At 40.7% G+C, this 18,738-nt stretch overlaps 1 protein-coding gene across 3 annotated transcripts in view; it reads right to left on the bottom strand.

Moving 5' to 3' along the window:
* Positions 1-18,738, bottom strand: part of LOC126249507 (uncharacterized) — a 155,632-nt gene that overhangs the window by 33,327 nt on the left and 103,567 nt on the right. For all 3 annotated transcript variants that reach the window (XM_049951170.1, XM_049951162.1, XM_049951178.1), the window contains exon 6: positions 3,643-3,769. In XM_049951170.1, coding sequence (XP_049807127.1) covers positions 3,643-3,769 — 127 coding nt within the window. The remainder of the gene's footprint in view (positions 1-3,642; positions 3,770-18,738) is intronic.

Below are 18,738 nucleotides of genomic sequence, written 5' to 3'. Positions count from 1 at the left end.
ACAGTAAAGACAAATTGACTAGAGCACAATATATCACCAAGAACACCTACAAAAAAGAGCCTGTCAATAGAAACAAAATTAAAACACTACAAAACAGTCACTCAACCAGAAATAACATGAGCAAGTGAAACCATCTTCAAAACAACTAAAACTGCACAAATAGACAAAATACTCAAAATAGAGAGAAGAATCATCAGAATGTGCATCAACAAATCGTACCAGAAAGATGGACACTGAAGAGTAGCTGCAAATGACACAGTCTACAAGGAAATAGAACTGGTAATGCGTACAATCAGGAAGAAACTCATTTCATTTTTCGGGCATCTAATCAGAAGACCAGAGAACAGGATCATCAGGAGAATAATGGAAAAATTGTGGAATAATAAGTGCAACATTAAGTGGATTACAGAAATAAAGGAAGATATGGATGAGCTACAGATTACATTGGAAGACCTACGAAACAAAACTGACAAAATCAGGAAACAGACAATAGGAAGGGTAATTTCTAATGAAGAAAGGATGAGATCTGAGAAAATGAAAAAGTACTGGGTTGACAGGAAACTGAAAAATTTCTTTGCATAAAGTTGGCCAGAGAGGTCCAATGAAGGCCATAAATAAAACATAAAACGAAGTTGTTAATTAAATGCTACCTGTCTTCAATTAGTCCAGCTTGGTAGAGCTTGCAAACTGACAGACAATACTTTTAAGACCAACATGTAACCATATCATCTTACTTCGATCATGGATAAATTACTTTCTCTCCAAACAAATTGCAGTCTAGCACCTATACACTGCATACTTTATGTGGTCACTCCATTTAAAAGCCCTCCACCAGATGCAATCCTTGAGGTTTTGTTCTTTCTCAGATTGTCATCAAGTATTTATCTAATTGTAATAGCATTTGGGTACCTTGCAGTGGTCAGCTGACAGTTGACAATAGGTGATGCAATTTAAAGGTCTTCCTGCAATTTACAATTTTCTAGTGTCTCAGCCTTGCTCTGCAAAGAAGTACGGGTTATGTAATGGTCATTTACATATTTTATGAACTGCAATGGACTTTTTGCACTTTCCTGAGCAATGTCTGATGATACTTTAATCACAAGATGCCTCAATGAGAACAATGTACTGAATTCCCTTTGATAACACAACTTCAGTTCAGTCACATGCTGTTCTGGGATTTTATATCAGTTTATTTACTACGAAGCACTGCAGTTTCCTTTACACAAAAACTACAATCAACCTGGACTTCATTAACTACGGCCTTTTGGAGCCGAATTTCACGAAATCCGCATATATAGAATCACATTGCTACAGCGGAGTAGTAGTTTGGTCTTCAAAATGTAATAATATTCAAGCAGACAACATCCATAATTCTACATTAAGTTGATCCTTGTCACCGAAAGTCAACACTCCCTAAAATAGATAAACTTATGTTTTTTTTCTGTTATTATTGGTCACACTAATGCTCTGAAGATCTATAATAAATGCAATAAATGGTTGCTAGAGCAGTAGTTGAATATTTTGCATTATCAATATGATTCTAATGGATATTCCATCATGTCCTTACTTTTCCTGTACCAAGGAACTTGCTTTTTGAATTTGTAATCTGTAAGTCTGTCATTTTGGTACCTGTGTGACACTCAATAAGAAGAACTGTGGTCACTATTGTTTAGGAGATGTAAATTCAGAGGACAGTATATAGTTTATTTGGTCGCATTTCATTATATTCCACCTTCATGCTAGTGTGATGAACAAGCAACACGAAGAAAAGATTTTAATTTCCTGACTGACTACATAGGACAAAACATTTCTGAATTTTTATATCTTTTCCTGAAAATTTGGCAGGTAAAGAATTTACTAAAACACTCCCTGCACAGCTGTTCTTACTCATTCTCACTTCATTCAGCTTTTGTTTCTCTGTAGTACACAGTTTTGTTTGAATCTGCATTTATCGTATTTCTGATTTCATATTAGCTTACCAAGTTTGTTACTGTACTGGCTGAGGGTGGACCCTTTCTATCCATGACTACCTTTCTCGATATATAATTATCTAACACATGACCTGCAATAATTTAGTTTATATTGTTGATTCTATATGTTTATACCCCTTCCCATGAGAGTACTAGCTGCCTGGATAACTAGAACTCAGGTTCTTATCACTCTTGTTAAGCAGAAATATTTCATACCTTTCTTAAGAATCCCCTCGATGACTGCAGTCTGATATAGTTAGTGATATGATCATAAAGTTGTACTAAATTCACTGTGTGTGCCTCTTGTCAGGATGTTCAAGTTCTTACCATAGCAACTATGTCATTTAGACACTCAATGTGAATTTTCACCCCTAACATTAATAATGAAAATGTGCACCTTTCACTCTGCTGCTGCAAATTGCAGCCTCCATTTACAACTGTAGTGCACACAGTTTACAAGAACACGCTAAGCTTTCTGCGATGTGTCTGATGCCTTCAATGCTTGATGAAGATGGTTAGTAGAACGAATTGATCAGTAGCATTTGTCCATCTTTAATGTCTAACTTTATACGGAATATCTCACATTCTAAATCACTATTTATTTCCTGACTTAAGATTGTGGTTTTTAGAACGATAAATACGCCATTGTTACTGGCACCTAACCTCTTATTTCCTATGCGCATGCCATTCAAAAATATTTTCCTGCTACATTTCTGGTTTCAGCCTGTAATTCTGGGATCTTACAGTGAAGGTCACAGCAGTTAAGTATTACTAGTGTACATTTTTATTCTCTGATTAGGAAATACACAATCTTCTTGCTTAAAATGCTCATTTCTCCAGAGTATTTACCCACATTTTTCTCTCTTGCTCCACAGGTCTGAAGTTTTAAGATAAAGTGTACATGTGCCAAATATTGCAAACAGTATTACCTACAGCTTATCACTCAACATTGTCTTCTTTTACAGCATTATTTTTTAGTGTTTTGAGAGAAAATGAGTAATGAGTGATGCTTGTCCATTGCAACCATCACTAATTTAAAGCAAGGGCACAAAAACACTGGCAAATGATGTTTCATGAACAAACAATGCTAAAACAGGCAAGGATTGCTTTTCACAGGAAGCCAGTTTATAAAGGGTTGAATGGAGCTACTACCCTAAACAGCGTTAAAACATTTTGCAAGAGATACCATGTAAAGTTTCTGAGAACTCCTAATATGACATAAATACGTTCACATTTTTTAAAATTTATTTCTGCACACATTCTTGCTATCATGGTAACACTGGATTGTTATTTTCAATTATCATTAAATACCTTCAATCAGCGTATAAAAAATTGTGCTCTCTCACTCCACTCTCCTCAGAGCAACCTTTGTATATAGAGGGGGGGGGGGGGGGGGAATTCACATCACGGCACATGCATCCCTCTCAAAGAGCTGCAGAAAACATTTTAGTACTCATCTGGCATACAGAATATCTTTAACCTAAGGAAACCCACATGTAATTTCACTTAAAATGCCCCGTCATAACTTAACCAAAAAACTATTACCAACTGAGAGAGAGAGAGAGAGAGAGAGAGAGAGAGAGAGAGAGAGAGAGAGAGAGAGAGGCACTTGACACAGAGAGAAGAGATGAAAAAACTTCAGCAATACCAAGGAACATTCATTCTTTCTTACCAGAAATCTGAGCACTTCTAATAGATCCAAGAGCAACAGGCACTTGTGTTTTCCTTTGATACATTTTACTACCACGCCTGTTACTAGGATGTTGTGCTTGCCCAACACTGCACCGGTTTTTATTTACCTGTTGACAAAATTGAGTGATATAACAATGAATTATTCAAATTATAGCTAAGGTTGAGACAGGAAGAGTCATTCACAAATAGTATTTGAATTTAGTGGAACAGAGATACACGATCAGACTGTGCCTTCTCTTTTCTTATTTATGGAAATGTAACAACCCATTCATACAAAGGTAATTGGAGAGAACAACAGGTTATTTACAGCAGGTTATTTACAAAATGAATGAAGAAAATGTCCGCTTTTGTTAGATTAACGATGCCAACATTCATGTGTAGAGTTGTAGTGAAGTCACAAATACATGGGTTGGATAGAAAGTAGTGGCAACACTGTTATAAATCATACCAGATGTTCACCATATTAAACGCCCTCAATAAAGCAGCCCCGCGTCTCTATCACCTTCCCCCACATAGACGGAAGGTGTCACACACTGTTAGCGCGCCTATCTCTGTTGACCTCTCTTAAGGACTGCCCTATGGCAACGTGATGTCTTCTGTTGCATTGTAGTGCATGCCAGGAAGACGTTCCTTCATTCTGGCGTGTGAGTCGTAATCACACTGTCTCATATCGGACGAATGCATGGGATATTCAAGTATTTCCCACACCTATATACACAGGAGCTCCTGCACAGTGTTCGCTGTGTGGCACCATGCATTGACATCAAGGATGATGGGATGCAGTTCCAGGTGCCATCAATCAGTTCCAGGTGCCATCACTTTTCTTCTCATTGCAGGATGAAGGTAATGTCACAAGAAACAGTATTAGTAAGCAGCAGTGACATACTAATAGGGAGCTTGAATTGGCCTCCTACATTTCCAGACAGTAGGCACTGCAACTGACTTAAACACAGCCGTCACCGTTCACTGCACTACTTCAACAGACCTTCTGCTGTTGGCTGTAGAGTGTGCATACCATTTGACATACATCATGTTTCCACTGTATTAACCTTATTTTTCATCCAACCTACGTAATCAATTAAAATGGCAGTACTGGGACTTCAAGCACAAGTAGCACACCTCACTGCAATAACACAACAGCTAAAGTTTATACAAAATTAAGAAAAGGATTAATGGCGGGCTTTTGGGTGTTCTGCTGAGTTACTGTTTCCATTTTACGCATAATATTTCAACGACTGCCACAGCTATTTTCTTCCGAGGCTGTAAGTTTTCCTGTTATATGTACTTGCTGCCTGGATTCCAACCAGTCGGCAAAACTGACAGCATCTGAAGAAGATGGCAGAGTGTCATCTAAATATTTTGCAGCCAGAAGCATACCATTGATCAGTCATCCCAGGAAAACCTCACAAGAAACAAGACATCTGAAATGAATGTGAAATACATTTAAGGAGTTGGAGTTATAACAAAGGGAAAAATACAAGACAAATTAAACTCACTATCAATAAATCATTGGGCAGAAGCTCAGGAAAGAGATCTAGTATGTTTATTTATGAAAAAACAAAAGGAGGAAGGGAAAAATATTACTTCTCTCCCTTTGGCACTCACTTGTTCAAAAAAATTATTAGCAGTATAACCCCTCAAACAGATCAAATGAACCACATAGCCAAAGTCAACAAGGTAGATTAGGAGTTAATTTCCTGATGAGATCAGAGAGTAAGCCACAGCTCAGAGAGGACAAATGTGGATCAAGGAAATTAGTTGTGGCCACTGGATAGGTCTCTACATTGTAAAAGTTATGCTTACTGCTATAGCGCAATTACTCTTAAAACTCATCCCTAACAGACATTTCTCCTGGATGAATGTATGCTACTCTGCAGCATGAAATCATTCCACAGCTGAAACTGTACAAGAGCAGCTAACGAGTGATGCAAATTTTGCACCACTTTCATTTGGCACCTTTTATCCAGGAGAGACTGAACACATTTTCTGAGAGTATGTACACACAGATTAAAAACACAGATGTTACTTGTTATTTTTGCATTCAGAGGAGAAAGTTGGCAACTGAAATTTTGTGAGAAGATTCCGCCACAACAAAAAATGCTTTTCTTTAAATGACATCCTCCCCAAATCCTGTATCGCGTCAGTGACGCTCACTTCCATTTCACTAAGTACAAAATGTGCTGCTCTTCTTTGAACTTTCTCTATATACTCCGTTAATCCTATCTGGTAAGGATCCCAGACCATGCAGCAGTACTCCCAAAGAGGACAGACAAGCGCAGTAGATCTATTACATTTTTTAAGTGTTCTGCCAATAAAATGCAGACGTTGGTTTGCCTTCCCCACAACATTTTCTACATGTTCTTTCCAATTTAAGTTGCTCGTAATTGCAATTCCTGGGTATTTAGTTGAATTTACAACCTTTAGATTTGATAGATTTATTGCAGAACTGAAGTTTAACAGATTCCTTTTAGCACTCGTACGGACGAGTTCACACTTTTAATTATTTATGGTCAACTGCCAATTTTTGTGCCATACAGATATCTTTTCTAAATCTTTTGCAATTTGTTTTGATCTTCTGATGACTTTACTAGACAATAAATCACTGTATCATCTGCAAATAACCAAAGTTGAGTGCTCAGATTGTCTAGTAAATAATTTATATAGATAAGGAACAGCATATGACCTAAAACACTATCTTGGAGAACAATAGAAATCACTTCTGCTTTACTCTACAACTTTCCATAAATTACTACAAACTGTGACAGAAAATCGCAAATACAGTCACATAACTGAGATGATATTCCATAAGCATGCACTCTGACCTCAAGCCGCCTGTGTGGTACTGTGTCAAAAGCTTTCTGGAAATCTAGAAATACGGAATCAATTTGAAAATCCTTGTCAGTAGCAGTCAACAATACGTGTGAGTAAAAGAGCTAGTTGCGTTTCACAAGAATGATTTTTTCTAAATCCCTGTTGACTGTGTGTCAACAGACCATTCTCTTTGAGGTAATTCATAATGTTAAAAAACATGTCCCTAAATCCTGCTACAAGTCAACTTTAATTATATGGGCCTGTAATCTAGTGGATTATTCCTACTATTACTTCTACTACCTTTCTTGAATATTGGTGTGACCTGGGCAACTTTCCAGTATTTGGATATGGATCTTTTGTCGAGCGAGTGGTTATATATGATTGTTAGGTATGGAGCTATTGCATCAGCATACTCTGAAAGGAATGTAATTGATATACAGTGTGGACCAGAAGACTTGCTTTTAATAAGTGATCTAAACTGCTTCACTATTTCAAGGATATCTACTAAGTTACTCATGTTGGCAGTTGTTCCTGGTTTGAATTCCGAGATATTTACTTCGTCTTCTTTGGTGAAAGAATATTGGAAGGCTGCGTTTAGTAACACTGCTTTGGCAGCACTGTCATTGCTAGTATTTCCGCTGCTATCATGCAGAGAAAGCATTGATTGTGTCTTGCTGCTAGCATACTTTACATACGACCAGAATTCCTTTGGATTTTCTGCCCGGTATCAAGACAAAGTTTTGTTGTGGAAACTAATGCAGGTATCTCACATTGAAGTCTGCATTAAATTATGAGAGTCTGTAAAAGATCGCCATCTTGGTAATTTTGTGTCCATTTAAATTTGGCATGCTTCTTTTGTTGTTTCCGCAGCAATGTTCCGACTTGTTTTGTGCACACAGGGTGCTCAGTTCCGTTGTTTGTTAATTTATTTGGTATAAATCTCTTAACTGCTATCGATACTATTTTTTTTTAAGTCAAGCCACAGTCTACACTTACACTGTTAATTTGGAAGGAGTGAAGATATTCTCTCTCAGAAAGGTGTCAAGTGAATTTTTATCTGCTTTTTTGAATAGGATATTTTTCATTTATTTTTGGAGGATTTGGGGGTTACAATATTCAATTTCAGTACGACAATCCTTTGTTCATTAATCCCTGTACATTTTGATGTTCATTACTAGCTCAGGATTATTTGCTGCTAAGAGGTAAAGTGTAGTTTCACAATCATTTAATATTCGTGTGGGCTCCTGAACTAACTACTCGAAATAACAACAGGATATGTGGGAGATGAATCAAGTGTGTGGGAGTATCTGGAGTGTCTTTGAAGGCAGAGTGCAGTCTATACCCTCTCTCGTACTTTAGCTTTCGACCAGAGAGGAAAGCTCACTGGCCTTTAAAATAAATAGGAGAACATGTGATACAACACCCAGTATGTTAAACCTATTTTGATACAGGTGGTACCTGTGGTCTTACTGCATGGCTTGAAATTTTCACTTTCAATTTATGCTACAACTAAAATCATTCACCATTATTGGCCATGTCATGCATTAAAGGAGGGTACACAGATGATAAGTCGTCATTTGTGGACACTGTATTCAACCAAACACATGCAACACGACATCTTAAGGTAACACAAGTTGCAAGGGTGGTCTGTTTTATCCAGAAAGGATGGATTTTCTGCTGGATTTGTTGCAGCTGCCAATGTCTCTCCATCTGTCATACATAGGTTGCGGACACGCCTCAAGAAGACAGGGCAGTACACAAGGTGAGCTGGACAGGGTCGCCAACACATTACAACCATATGTGAAGACATATCTGGCCATCTCCGCGTGGCTTCTCACAGATACCACCAGGTACTGCAAGACAATCTCAGAAGGGCCACTGGAGCCACTGTGTCTGATCAGACTGTAATGAACAGGTTATGAGAAAAGGAACACACCCTGCTTGATAGGACATCTTGCAGCTCACCTTCTGTTCTGCCGTTCACATGTCAACTCGTTACTTCATCTCTAGTGAAATGTGTTATTCACATATGAGTCCAGATATCCTCCAATGCAAGATGATGGCCATGTTTATGATGAGCGGTCTCGGATGTCCATGAAATCTACAGATCTCCAAGGTTCTATGTTGTTGTGAGGAGGCATCAGTGTTGAAGGTCACAGGGATCTCATCGTCATCCATGATCAGTGTACCGCCACACAAAGTAGAACAGATCATGTGCTGGATGCTGCACAGTCATGGCCCAGAATTATTTCTATTGCCAGGGCCTATGTGGCAGGAGTCAGCAGGGCTGTCTTGTGAAGCCTGGACATTGAAGTAATGGAATGGGCAGCGGTGACGTGTGTAGCGGCACCACCATTTAAGATGGGAGAAGGTTAGCTTAGGTACAATATTTCTGAGCACACAAGTTACAGCCAGGTGCAGGCCTGTTAACAGTAAGTTACACTACCAGCGGTTGCAAAGTAGAATGGAGTAGACCCGCTGAAAAAGGTAAATGCAGTGATGTGCATGGTGCAAGTTACAGACAGAAGGGGCCCACTGGCCCAACCCAGGTGTTATGAGTACACGACTCGGGGTGGCACATTAGCAAAACAGAGGTGCACAGCCGCGAATAAATAGGCACTGGTTCACTAACAAGGCATTATAGTGTGACAGCTCTCCTGGATGGCGGGGCGTGTCACACCACCGGCTACAAACTGCAGATGGGGCGCCAGTGTTCCAGTCCACGGCAGGTCGCTGGTTTGACACTCTAAGGCCAATGCGGGGTCCACAGCCAGCCAGCGGCGTGCCATGCCATGGCTCGCTACTGCGGGCAGTCTTGTTGGCTTCCAACACACGCCGGAGGCATCCCGAGACAAAGGCCACACATTTGGACGCCTGATCACGGGTGCTTGTTGTCACAGCAATCTAAACCACACTGGCGAGGAAGCTAGCTGCAGGCCGCCCTGCAGCTCCCAGCAGGCGCGGCGCTGAGGCAGCGGGGACGGAGACCGCAGAGTTGACTGCCAGCACATCCTGACATCATTACAACTCCGCAGCCGCACAAGGCCAACACACAGCATGGCATTGCACAAGTCAGTGAGGCAGCCATTCTGCACCAAGCTGTTTTGCAGGCAGCGAAGTGGTGTCCTCAGCACTGCAGGAGCCGGTGTCACAGACCGAGAAGAGGAACGGGGGGCACTGCAGCTGGAATAATAAATCACTTGGGAAACTGACTAGTTTTAATGCCGCACATCCTGACAGTTTCCATACTCGTGCAACATTCCTCTACATTTGGTGTCAGAATACTGGGCATCGTCTGTGCGGTACGACATTCGAGCCCACCACCTGCATTATGTTTATAAAATGTGGCGAGTGTTGAACAACTTTTCTTTCTGAGTGTTGGACGTTTTCTTTCCTTTCTTGTTTGTGTTTTGAGTACGGCTCCTGGCAGGCCAATTTAGACGTTTTGTGCAAGCATTTTTTGTTGTTGTCAGAATAAGTGTCAGTGAGCTTGAGGCAGTAAGATGTTTTTTGTGGCATTTGATTACTTTTGCATTGGTTTATGATGATACTGAGTATGATGATACAGAGCTGTAGGAAGTCAGGTTATTCTTGTACTTAAATGTTTTGTTTCAGGATTAACTGGGAACGAAAGCAACAAAATGGCAGAGTCAGGGACGCAAGGTGTGTCGGAACTAGAAGCAGTACGGATTTTGTTGGAAATCGTAGCACAATTGACAGCAGACAATACACAGTTGAGAAGTGAATTAACAGCCAGAAGTGATCAGGAAACCGCATCGGAACAGCCGTTTTTGCTTAGGGTGCCGGAGCAGCAGATTGGTCCAGCCGCCGCAAATTTGATTATTCTGTTTTCTGGCAAGGCATCTGAGGATGTGCGGTCGTGTGTGGAGGACCTGGAAACTTCAGCTGTGATGAATGGTCGGTCTGATGAACAGCTGTTACATGTAGCCAAGATTAGATTTATGGGTGAAGCGAAGACATATGAAGGTGTTCTGAGGCCTTAAGGAAGGCGGGGCAGTTTAAGCAGTTGAAGGAGAGGCTTTTTACAGAGGTACAAGAAACAGAATAGCGCTCGGTACTTCAAAGAGAGGTTGAGTACAATGACAAAGAGGCAGCAGGAGACGGTAGTGAAATTTGCGGACAGGATAAGAGAAATTAATGAGTATACTTACGAGTTGGATCAGAGTGATGAGGCGAATGGTGTTCTGTTGCAGGACACCGAGTAAAGGGCACTTGATGTATTTTTGAGGGGATTATCGGTGCATATGTCGCGGAATGTGCGTGAAGGGACTCCGAAAGATTTGTATTTGGCCATTCAGCTGTCAATTCAATGTGAGGAAATAGACGTGGCAACAGGGGTACGTGATAGACAAGCAGTGTTTACAGCGGGTATAAAATGTTATAAGTGTGGTCGTGCGGGACACATACAGAGGCAATGTGCCCAGTCACTGCGGAATAGAGGAAAGGGTGGAAATCAGCAGCGTGGAGGATGGAGAAGTGGAGTTAGTAGAGGTGGACAATAGTTAAATGGCAGAGGGGGCTCAAGACCCACCGAAGGGAGCTCCCGTTTAATTTTAATGCTACAAATACGTATGCAGAGGTGGAATGTTCAGTGGTAAGATCCTTAGGAACTAAAGAGTTCAAGATTTTGTTGGACACAGGGGTGTAAGTGTCACTGGATACTAAGAGTTTAATGGGACGAAGGATGTTAGACCCACCACGTTATAGGCTACGTGGAGTGGGGGATAAGGAGGTCACACCTTTGGGGTCAGTGACAGTTGACTTTCACATAGGGAAAGTCTGATTTGATGCGTGCATGGAGGTAGTACAATGGGTAAGTGAGGGCTACGACATGATCCTAGGAGTAGATTTATTGCATCAACATCATACCAAAATTGACCTTGGACAATGAACTGTGGAACTTGGTGGAACGTTATTTCAGCTAGGGGAAACTGTTGTCAATGCAGAGCTGTCATGAGGGGCATTCAACACAATGAACAAACCAACTGAACCGCGTACATTAGCATTAAGGCTTAATTTGCATGTGTGTGTGTGTCTAGTGGCACCGGGAAGTCACTTTGGGTAAGTGTAGAGTCAAATCTACCTGTGGGTACGGTACATGTTATTGAACCATTGGAGGATAATGAATTTTTGGATCCATTAGGTTGTTTTGTGAAACGTAGTATTGTAGGCGTACGAGAGGGAAAAGAAGGGTGAGTAGTCCCGGTGAACTTGGATAATTTTAGTGCTGTAGATGCAAATATGAGAAAAGGAGTTTTAGTAGCGAATTTGGATGTATTGATAACGAAGACTGGTGTTCGAGAGGTAGGCGTAGCAATCAACCACCAACTGCTGACAGAACTGCATTGCAAAACAAAGTTAAGCATTTGAAAGGAGGAGAAAAAGACCATATGGAAGAATCGTTGTGGGAATTTAAGGATTTGTTTTTTCTGTGAGGGCCATTACCAGCAACTCCATTAGTTCAACATAGGATACCAACAGGGAATGAAGCACCTGTTTACTGTAAACCATACAGAATACCGAGGTATTTGCAGCCGACTGTGGAGGATTTCATTGATCAGCAGCTTGCAGACGGTATTATAGAGTGTAGTAATGGTTGCTGGGGAATGGGCATTTTCGTTGTGCCTAAAAAATCTATGGATGAAACTAAGAAATATATGTTCAGTTGTGACTACAGATACCTCAATAATAAGACCGTAACATACGCATACCTCATTCCAAACATATCTGAGACTTTGGATCACTTAGGACAGTGCCAGTACTTTTCTACGATGGATTTGACAAGCGGTTATCATCAGTTACAGGTGGCTCCAGAGGATTGTCTAAAAACTCTTTTCTCTAATCTTGGAGGCCATTACCAGTACATCAGAATGCCATTCGGTTTGGAAAACACTCCAGCAATGTTGCAGAGGTTGCTAGACAGTGTGTTAAGGGGTTTGAAACCACGGCAGTGTCTTGTCGATTTGGATGACATAGTATTTTCAAGTAGTATGGAGCAACACATAGAAGTCTTTATGAGGTTAAGAGCATCTCATTTGATGTTGAGCCTGGAGAAGTGTCATTTTGCATTAGAAGAAATAAAATATTTCGGTCATATTATCACAGGGTGTATACGAGGACAAGGAAAAGAAATTCCCGGATTTTTCCCAGATCTCCCGGTTAAAAATACATTTTCTCCTGGGTGAAAATACACTTTCTCCATGTTAAGCGACAGTATACTTTCCGCCGGAACTGTAAAACTTATCAATTTATCAATCCTTTGAATGGATATGGTTTTGTACAGCAGCATAGACTTTCTCGTCACTTTATAAAACGAAACTCGGGGGGCAGGAACACGTTTTGGAAAGATCTTTGATGTGCTGCAACATGAACGCTGCATATTAGCCTATTACGAAAGTATAAATTTGAATTCCACCAACAGTAAAAGTTAAGGGTGTAAGTTTATATATATAGTGTTGCTACAAGAAAAGCAAATCTTTCGCATATAATATTTGTCTCGAAGATTAATAAGCTACAGGAGAAGCTAAGCTTTCAAATACCGTATTTACTCTAATCTGAGCCGCCGCACACTCTAATCTGAGCCGCCGCACACTCTAATCTGAGCCGCCGCACACTCTAATCTGAGCCGCCGCACACTCTAATCTGAGCCGCCGCACACTCTAATCTGAGCCGCCGCACACTCTAATCTGAGCCGCCGCACACTCTAATCTGAGCCGCCGCACACTCTAATCTGAGCCGCCGCACACTCTAATCTGAGCCGCCGCACACTCTAATCTGAGCCGCCGCACACTCTAATCTGAGCCGCCGCACACTCTAATCTGAGCCGCCGCACACTCTAATCTGAGCCGCCGCACACTCTAATCTGAGCCGCCGCACACTCTAATCTGAGCCGCCGCACACTCTAATCTGAGCCGCCGCACACTCTAATCTGAGCCGCCGCACACTCTAATCTGAGCCGCCGCACACTCTAATCTGAGCCGCCGCACACTCTAATCTGAGCCGCCGCACACTCTAATCTGAGCCGCCGCACACTCTAATCTGAGCCGCCGCACACTCTAATCTGAGCCGCCGCACACTCTAATCTGAGCCGCCGCACACTCTAATCTGAGCCGCCGCACACTCTAATCTGAGCCGCCGCACACTCTAATCTGAGCCGCCGCACACTCTAATCTGAGCCGCCGCACACTCTAATCTGAGCCGCCGCACACTCTAATCTGAGCCGCCGCACACTCTAATCTGAGCCGCCGCACACTCTAATCTGAGCCGCCGCACACTCTAATCTGAGCCGCCGCACACTCTAATCTGAGCCGCCGCACACTCTAATCTGAGCCGCCGCACACTCTAATCTGAGCCGCACTCTAATCTGAGCCGCACTCTAATCTGAGCCGCACTCTAATCTGAGCCGCACTCTAATCTGAGCCGCACCTGAAATTTGAGACTCGAAATTAAAGGGGAAAGATAAGTTTTAGGCCGCACCTCCAAACAGAAACAAAGTTGGTACATTGTAATATGAGCGACAATTTAGGTCGAATGAATGACGATACAGTTATAGTAGTTTGTTTTGAATCTTAAGCTGAGCAGTTACGCTTTACCAGGTAGCCATTGCTATGCGTCAGGCGCCCCGTCCGTATTTATACAGGTACCCTTCCTTTTTCACGTGCTTCGTCTGGTTTGAATTGATTGCTTATTTTTCTTTGATCTGATAAGTGCCGTTCTCTTTGTTATAGGTGTTTACGTCACTCTGAGCAGAAAATGCATTACTGTACTGTGTCGTGCATTGTTTGTCGCATTCTGACAATGAGTGTTTATGACCTGTTGCCGCTCGCGGCACGGCTTGCTTTTTGCGCGCTACCGCGCTTACAATTAAAGAGAGAGAGAGAGAGAGGGGGGAATTGTCTCATTAGCAAAACAATAGCAAGAGACTGCTATTTGTTGATACTTACACTGCTGTTTTCTTTGATAATCATCAACAAGAACCAAATAATAGACTGCCTATGATAGAAGATGTTCTGAACAAGAGTTAAGCGAAAATTCTTACGCCTAATAGTGATACAGTCAGAAATGAAGCATGACAACTCACTAGATTTATAAATGTAAGATGAATCTAATTTCTGTGCAGAATGTAATGTACTAAAGAGGCGTCTGCAAAGATTTTAAAACAGAGAAAAATTTTCGCTAAACTCTCGTTCAGATCATCATCTACCATACGCAGTCTATTATTTGGTTCTTGTTGATCATTATCAAAGAAAGCTGCAGTGTAAGTAACAACAAATAGCTGTCTCTTGCCATTGTTTCGCATATGAGACAATTCCTCTCTTTTTTTATTGTAAGCCGCGGTAGTGCGCACAAAAGCAAGTAATGCCGCGAGCGGCGACAGGTCATAAACACACATTATCAGAATGTGACAAACAATGCACGACACAGTACAATAATGCATTTTCAGCTTAGAGCAACGTAAACACCTATAACAAAGAGAACAGCACTTATCAGATCAAAGCAAAATATGCAATCAATTCAAACCAGACGAAGCATGTGAAAAAGGAAGGGTACCCATATAAAAATGGACGGAGCGCCTGACACACAGCAATGGCTACTTGGTAAAGCTTAACAGTTAAGCATACGACTCTAACCAAACTACTGTAGCTGTATCTTCAGCCATTTGACATCAATCGTTTCTCCTGTTACAATGGACCAACTCTGTTTCGATTTGGAGGTGTGGTCTAAAACTTTTCTCTCCCCTTGAATTTCGAGTCTCATTTTTCAGGTGCGGCTTAGAGTCGAGTAAATACGGTATATTCTATGGCAGAAGTTAGTTGTAGCGGCACATACCAACATTTTTCATATCTTCCACTTACTTTGCACTCGATTCTAAGCCGCAGGTGGTTTTTTGGATCACAAAAACTGGAAAAAAAGGGCGGCTTACATTCGAGTAAATACAGTAATTTTTCCAAGCAGCGTACTTGCAATCAGTGAAGTAGCGAAGTGGTTTAAGACATTGAACTGTCATTCAAGAGGAAGGCCGTTTAAATTTTGAGAGCTTTTGTGAATAGAAATTGAAAGAGGCTTGAATTGATTCTGGTATAGGAGGATCTGTTTGGTGGATTTCTTAAATATAACAGTTTTTTTGCATTATATTACTGGGAATCAGAGCGTTCAGCAACATCTTCATCGTACTTGTAATTGAGAAGACATTAAGGAATATGCAGTTGTAATAATGTCAACCAATATGAAGAGTGTGTGCATATAATGTTTAATAGAATGTGTATGTCGTGCCTTACGACAGTTGAACAAAAAGTGAAAGTATGCAATATAGTACGAGTAGAAGGAGTGGGAGTGGGAGCAGTAAAAGTAGTCTGGTTCTCCAAAACTGGCATTAACTGTTAGGGTTGTGTGCTAATCAAATGCCCTTCATAGTAACATTCAGTGATGCCTTAGGGCAGAGATCAGCCAGCAATACGTTGACTGTGAGATCTGATCACAGATTTAATACCTCATAACTGAAAAGTATGTAGCATTGGTACTGCATTTTTACTCACTGGTGCAGTGTGTTCTGATTCATGGAGAAGGGAGAGTATAATTAATTGTTGATGGAACTCAAATCACTTCTCCCTGGAAGAGGTGTACCATTATTCGATGATGGAACTGAAATCAAACTGCACTCCCACCTATCTTTCTAAAGCCAAAAAGTGTTATCTCTTCAACTGTCTGATGTTATCTGGCAAAGGCAATGGAATATAAACAGTAAAATCAAACAATGGAAACTCCAGGTAGAAATATCAACAATTTAGGAAAAGAGAGACTGAAGCTTACTGTAAAGAAGACACATTAAGTTGCAGACATGCACAATTAAAAGACACTTAGACAAAGCTTTTGGCCACAGCCTCCATCAGCAAAAGAGAAACACACCATTCCTACTCACAAACAAGCGCGCCTCATGCACACATGACCACTGACTTGGCAGCTCTGGCCAGAATGCAGCAATCTGGAGGGAGCAGGGAAGGAAAGGGATAGTACAGGGTGCATACGTGGACAAGGAAAAAAAGTCCCAGATTTTTCCCGGATTTCCCTGTTAAAAATACACTTTCTCCCGGATAAAAATACACTTTTTCCGTGTTAAGTGACAGTATACTCTTCCTCAGCACTGTAAAAGTCATCAATCTTTTGAATGTTTATGGTTTTATATACCGATGTATAATTTCCCAGCACTTTAGAAAACAAAACTAATGGGGAAAAAACACGTTTTGAAAGATGTTTGATGTGCAGCAACATGTACGCTGCATATTTTCTTATTACAAAGGTATAAATTTGAATTCCACCAAATAACGCATGTCCCTTTCCAAAGCATTGAAATTGAGATTGCGATGCGCTTTTGTACGCATCATAGCTCATTCACGTGATCTCGCCAGCTGATGACAGTAATAGGACACGTGATGTAGTCAGCCAATAGTAAGATCACTCTTAAGTAGCGCGAATACACAAATAAGAAATGTTAATGGCTTAAATTAATATACATAGCATTCACATATAATATTGGTCTCTAAGATTAATAAGTTGGAAGAGAAACTACGCTTCCACATATAATGTTGATCTTTTTTGCGCGTGTTGCACTTTAAGATACACACACAAATGTGCCAGTAAAATTTTTAATAACGACGCAAGTGTCTCATCTTCTGGGCTTGAGATACTTCTAAATGGTCGTCCTCAAAGACTTAATTTTTAAATGAGAGTCATATGCTTTGCGATTTAAGAAATTCATCATATATTCTCGCACATAATTCATCTTGCGTAAAAAGGAATCTGCTTTTCAAACCACCATTTTCGAGTCCTCCCTCGGGCATGGGTATGTGTGTTTGTCCTTAATTTAGGTTAAGTAGTGTGTAAGCTTAGGGACTGATGACCTTAGCAGTTAACTCCCATAAGCTTTCACACACATTTTTTTAAACCACCATTCGCAATATTTTACCATGACCTGTTAGAAATAGGTTCATTTCAGCAGTTGCAAGGAAGCGCTTGCGCAGCTACGATGACGCATGAAGCTCATATGTTCGTACGTATGAAATATTAAAAGATCTTACATTATGTCATAAAAGAAACAAGACATCAAAGGATACTTCAAAAGCATCAGGATTTTGTGAACCATACTAAAGTGCATAATTCCACTTAATATGCACATCCATATGTAAATTTTCTTGGAGTACCAGTACTCATGTTTGGTTCTTTATTATAGCATAATGCCATATGTGCACTTGAAATGCAGCAAACAGTTGAAACTAGCCAATAGTGTGAAATTAAACACTTTGTTTCAAATAAATTGACTGCCTCATTAAAAAGGATTAATAAAAGCCAAATCTCTTTAGCGAACCAGCAAAAATAACTTCATTGTTCTGTAAGGTGATTAATGCTTGACTGTCAAAGGTGGAAATAAAATCTGAAACTATCAACATATTTTAGCCTGCCGTAATTATGCGAACATATTAATTCATTTGATAGCTCTCGGCCACAAAAATCCGTTTTGTTATCATTTAACGTGAGAGCAATAAACGAAGAGGAAACAACAAAATCACTGAACGTAAACACAGGTCACGTGGAGACGACTCACCTCCCCACCATAACTCGGACTGCTCTGTGCATCAGGCCTGGATCTACGATATTTCCGAACCGGGGCAATATTAAGTAGTGGCGCCCAGCCACACTTCCGTGACCAGAAGCGGGAGAAGGTACTACACATGCACGGCTCAACTGCGCATGCGCAAGAGCCCGCCCACAACTGCTCAAACGAATCTAATTTAAACAGTTGTCAAGTCATGCTCATCGGAGGCAATTTGTTGTTATAAAGCATTGCATAGAGTTTTTCACGATAAAGGATGACAGCCAAAAACAGTTGCAGGATAAAAATTTATTAAAATTTCTTGACCAAGGTTTCGGTACATATAAATATACCTTCATCAGAAGTAAAAACTCCTGAACAGGAAGACACTAGTGCCGTCTCTCGTTAGATGTTCCATAGCGCAAGCTTTATCTGTTTGACACTAGGACACAGGTAAATTGGTTCTATATTTTCTATTTTACATAAATGTTTTTAAATGGCCTGATACTTTTATTTATTATGACAGAAAGTTTGAATTAACACAACTTTTAATCATTTTTGATGCGCTTATGTATGTATTCATGGATTTTAATATGCGCGAGTGTCTGGCACATACAAGTGCCCTCTCTCGGCGAAACCATCTGCCCTAGTGCTTTC

Source organism: Schistocerca nitens, chromosome 1 (assembly GCF_023898315.1).
Source record: "Schistocerca nitens isolate TAMUIC-IGC-003100 chromosome 1, iqSchNite1.1, whole genome shotgun sequence".
NCBI lineage: Eukaryota > Metazoa > Arthropoda > Insecta > Orthoptera > Acrididae > Schistocerca > Schistocerca nitens.
The sequence above is the reverse complement of the archived record's forward strand: the minus strand, read 5'-3'. Positions and strand labels throughout refer to the sequence as shown.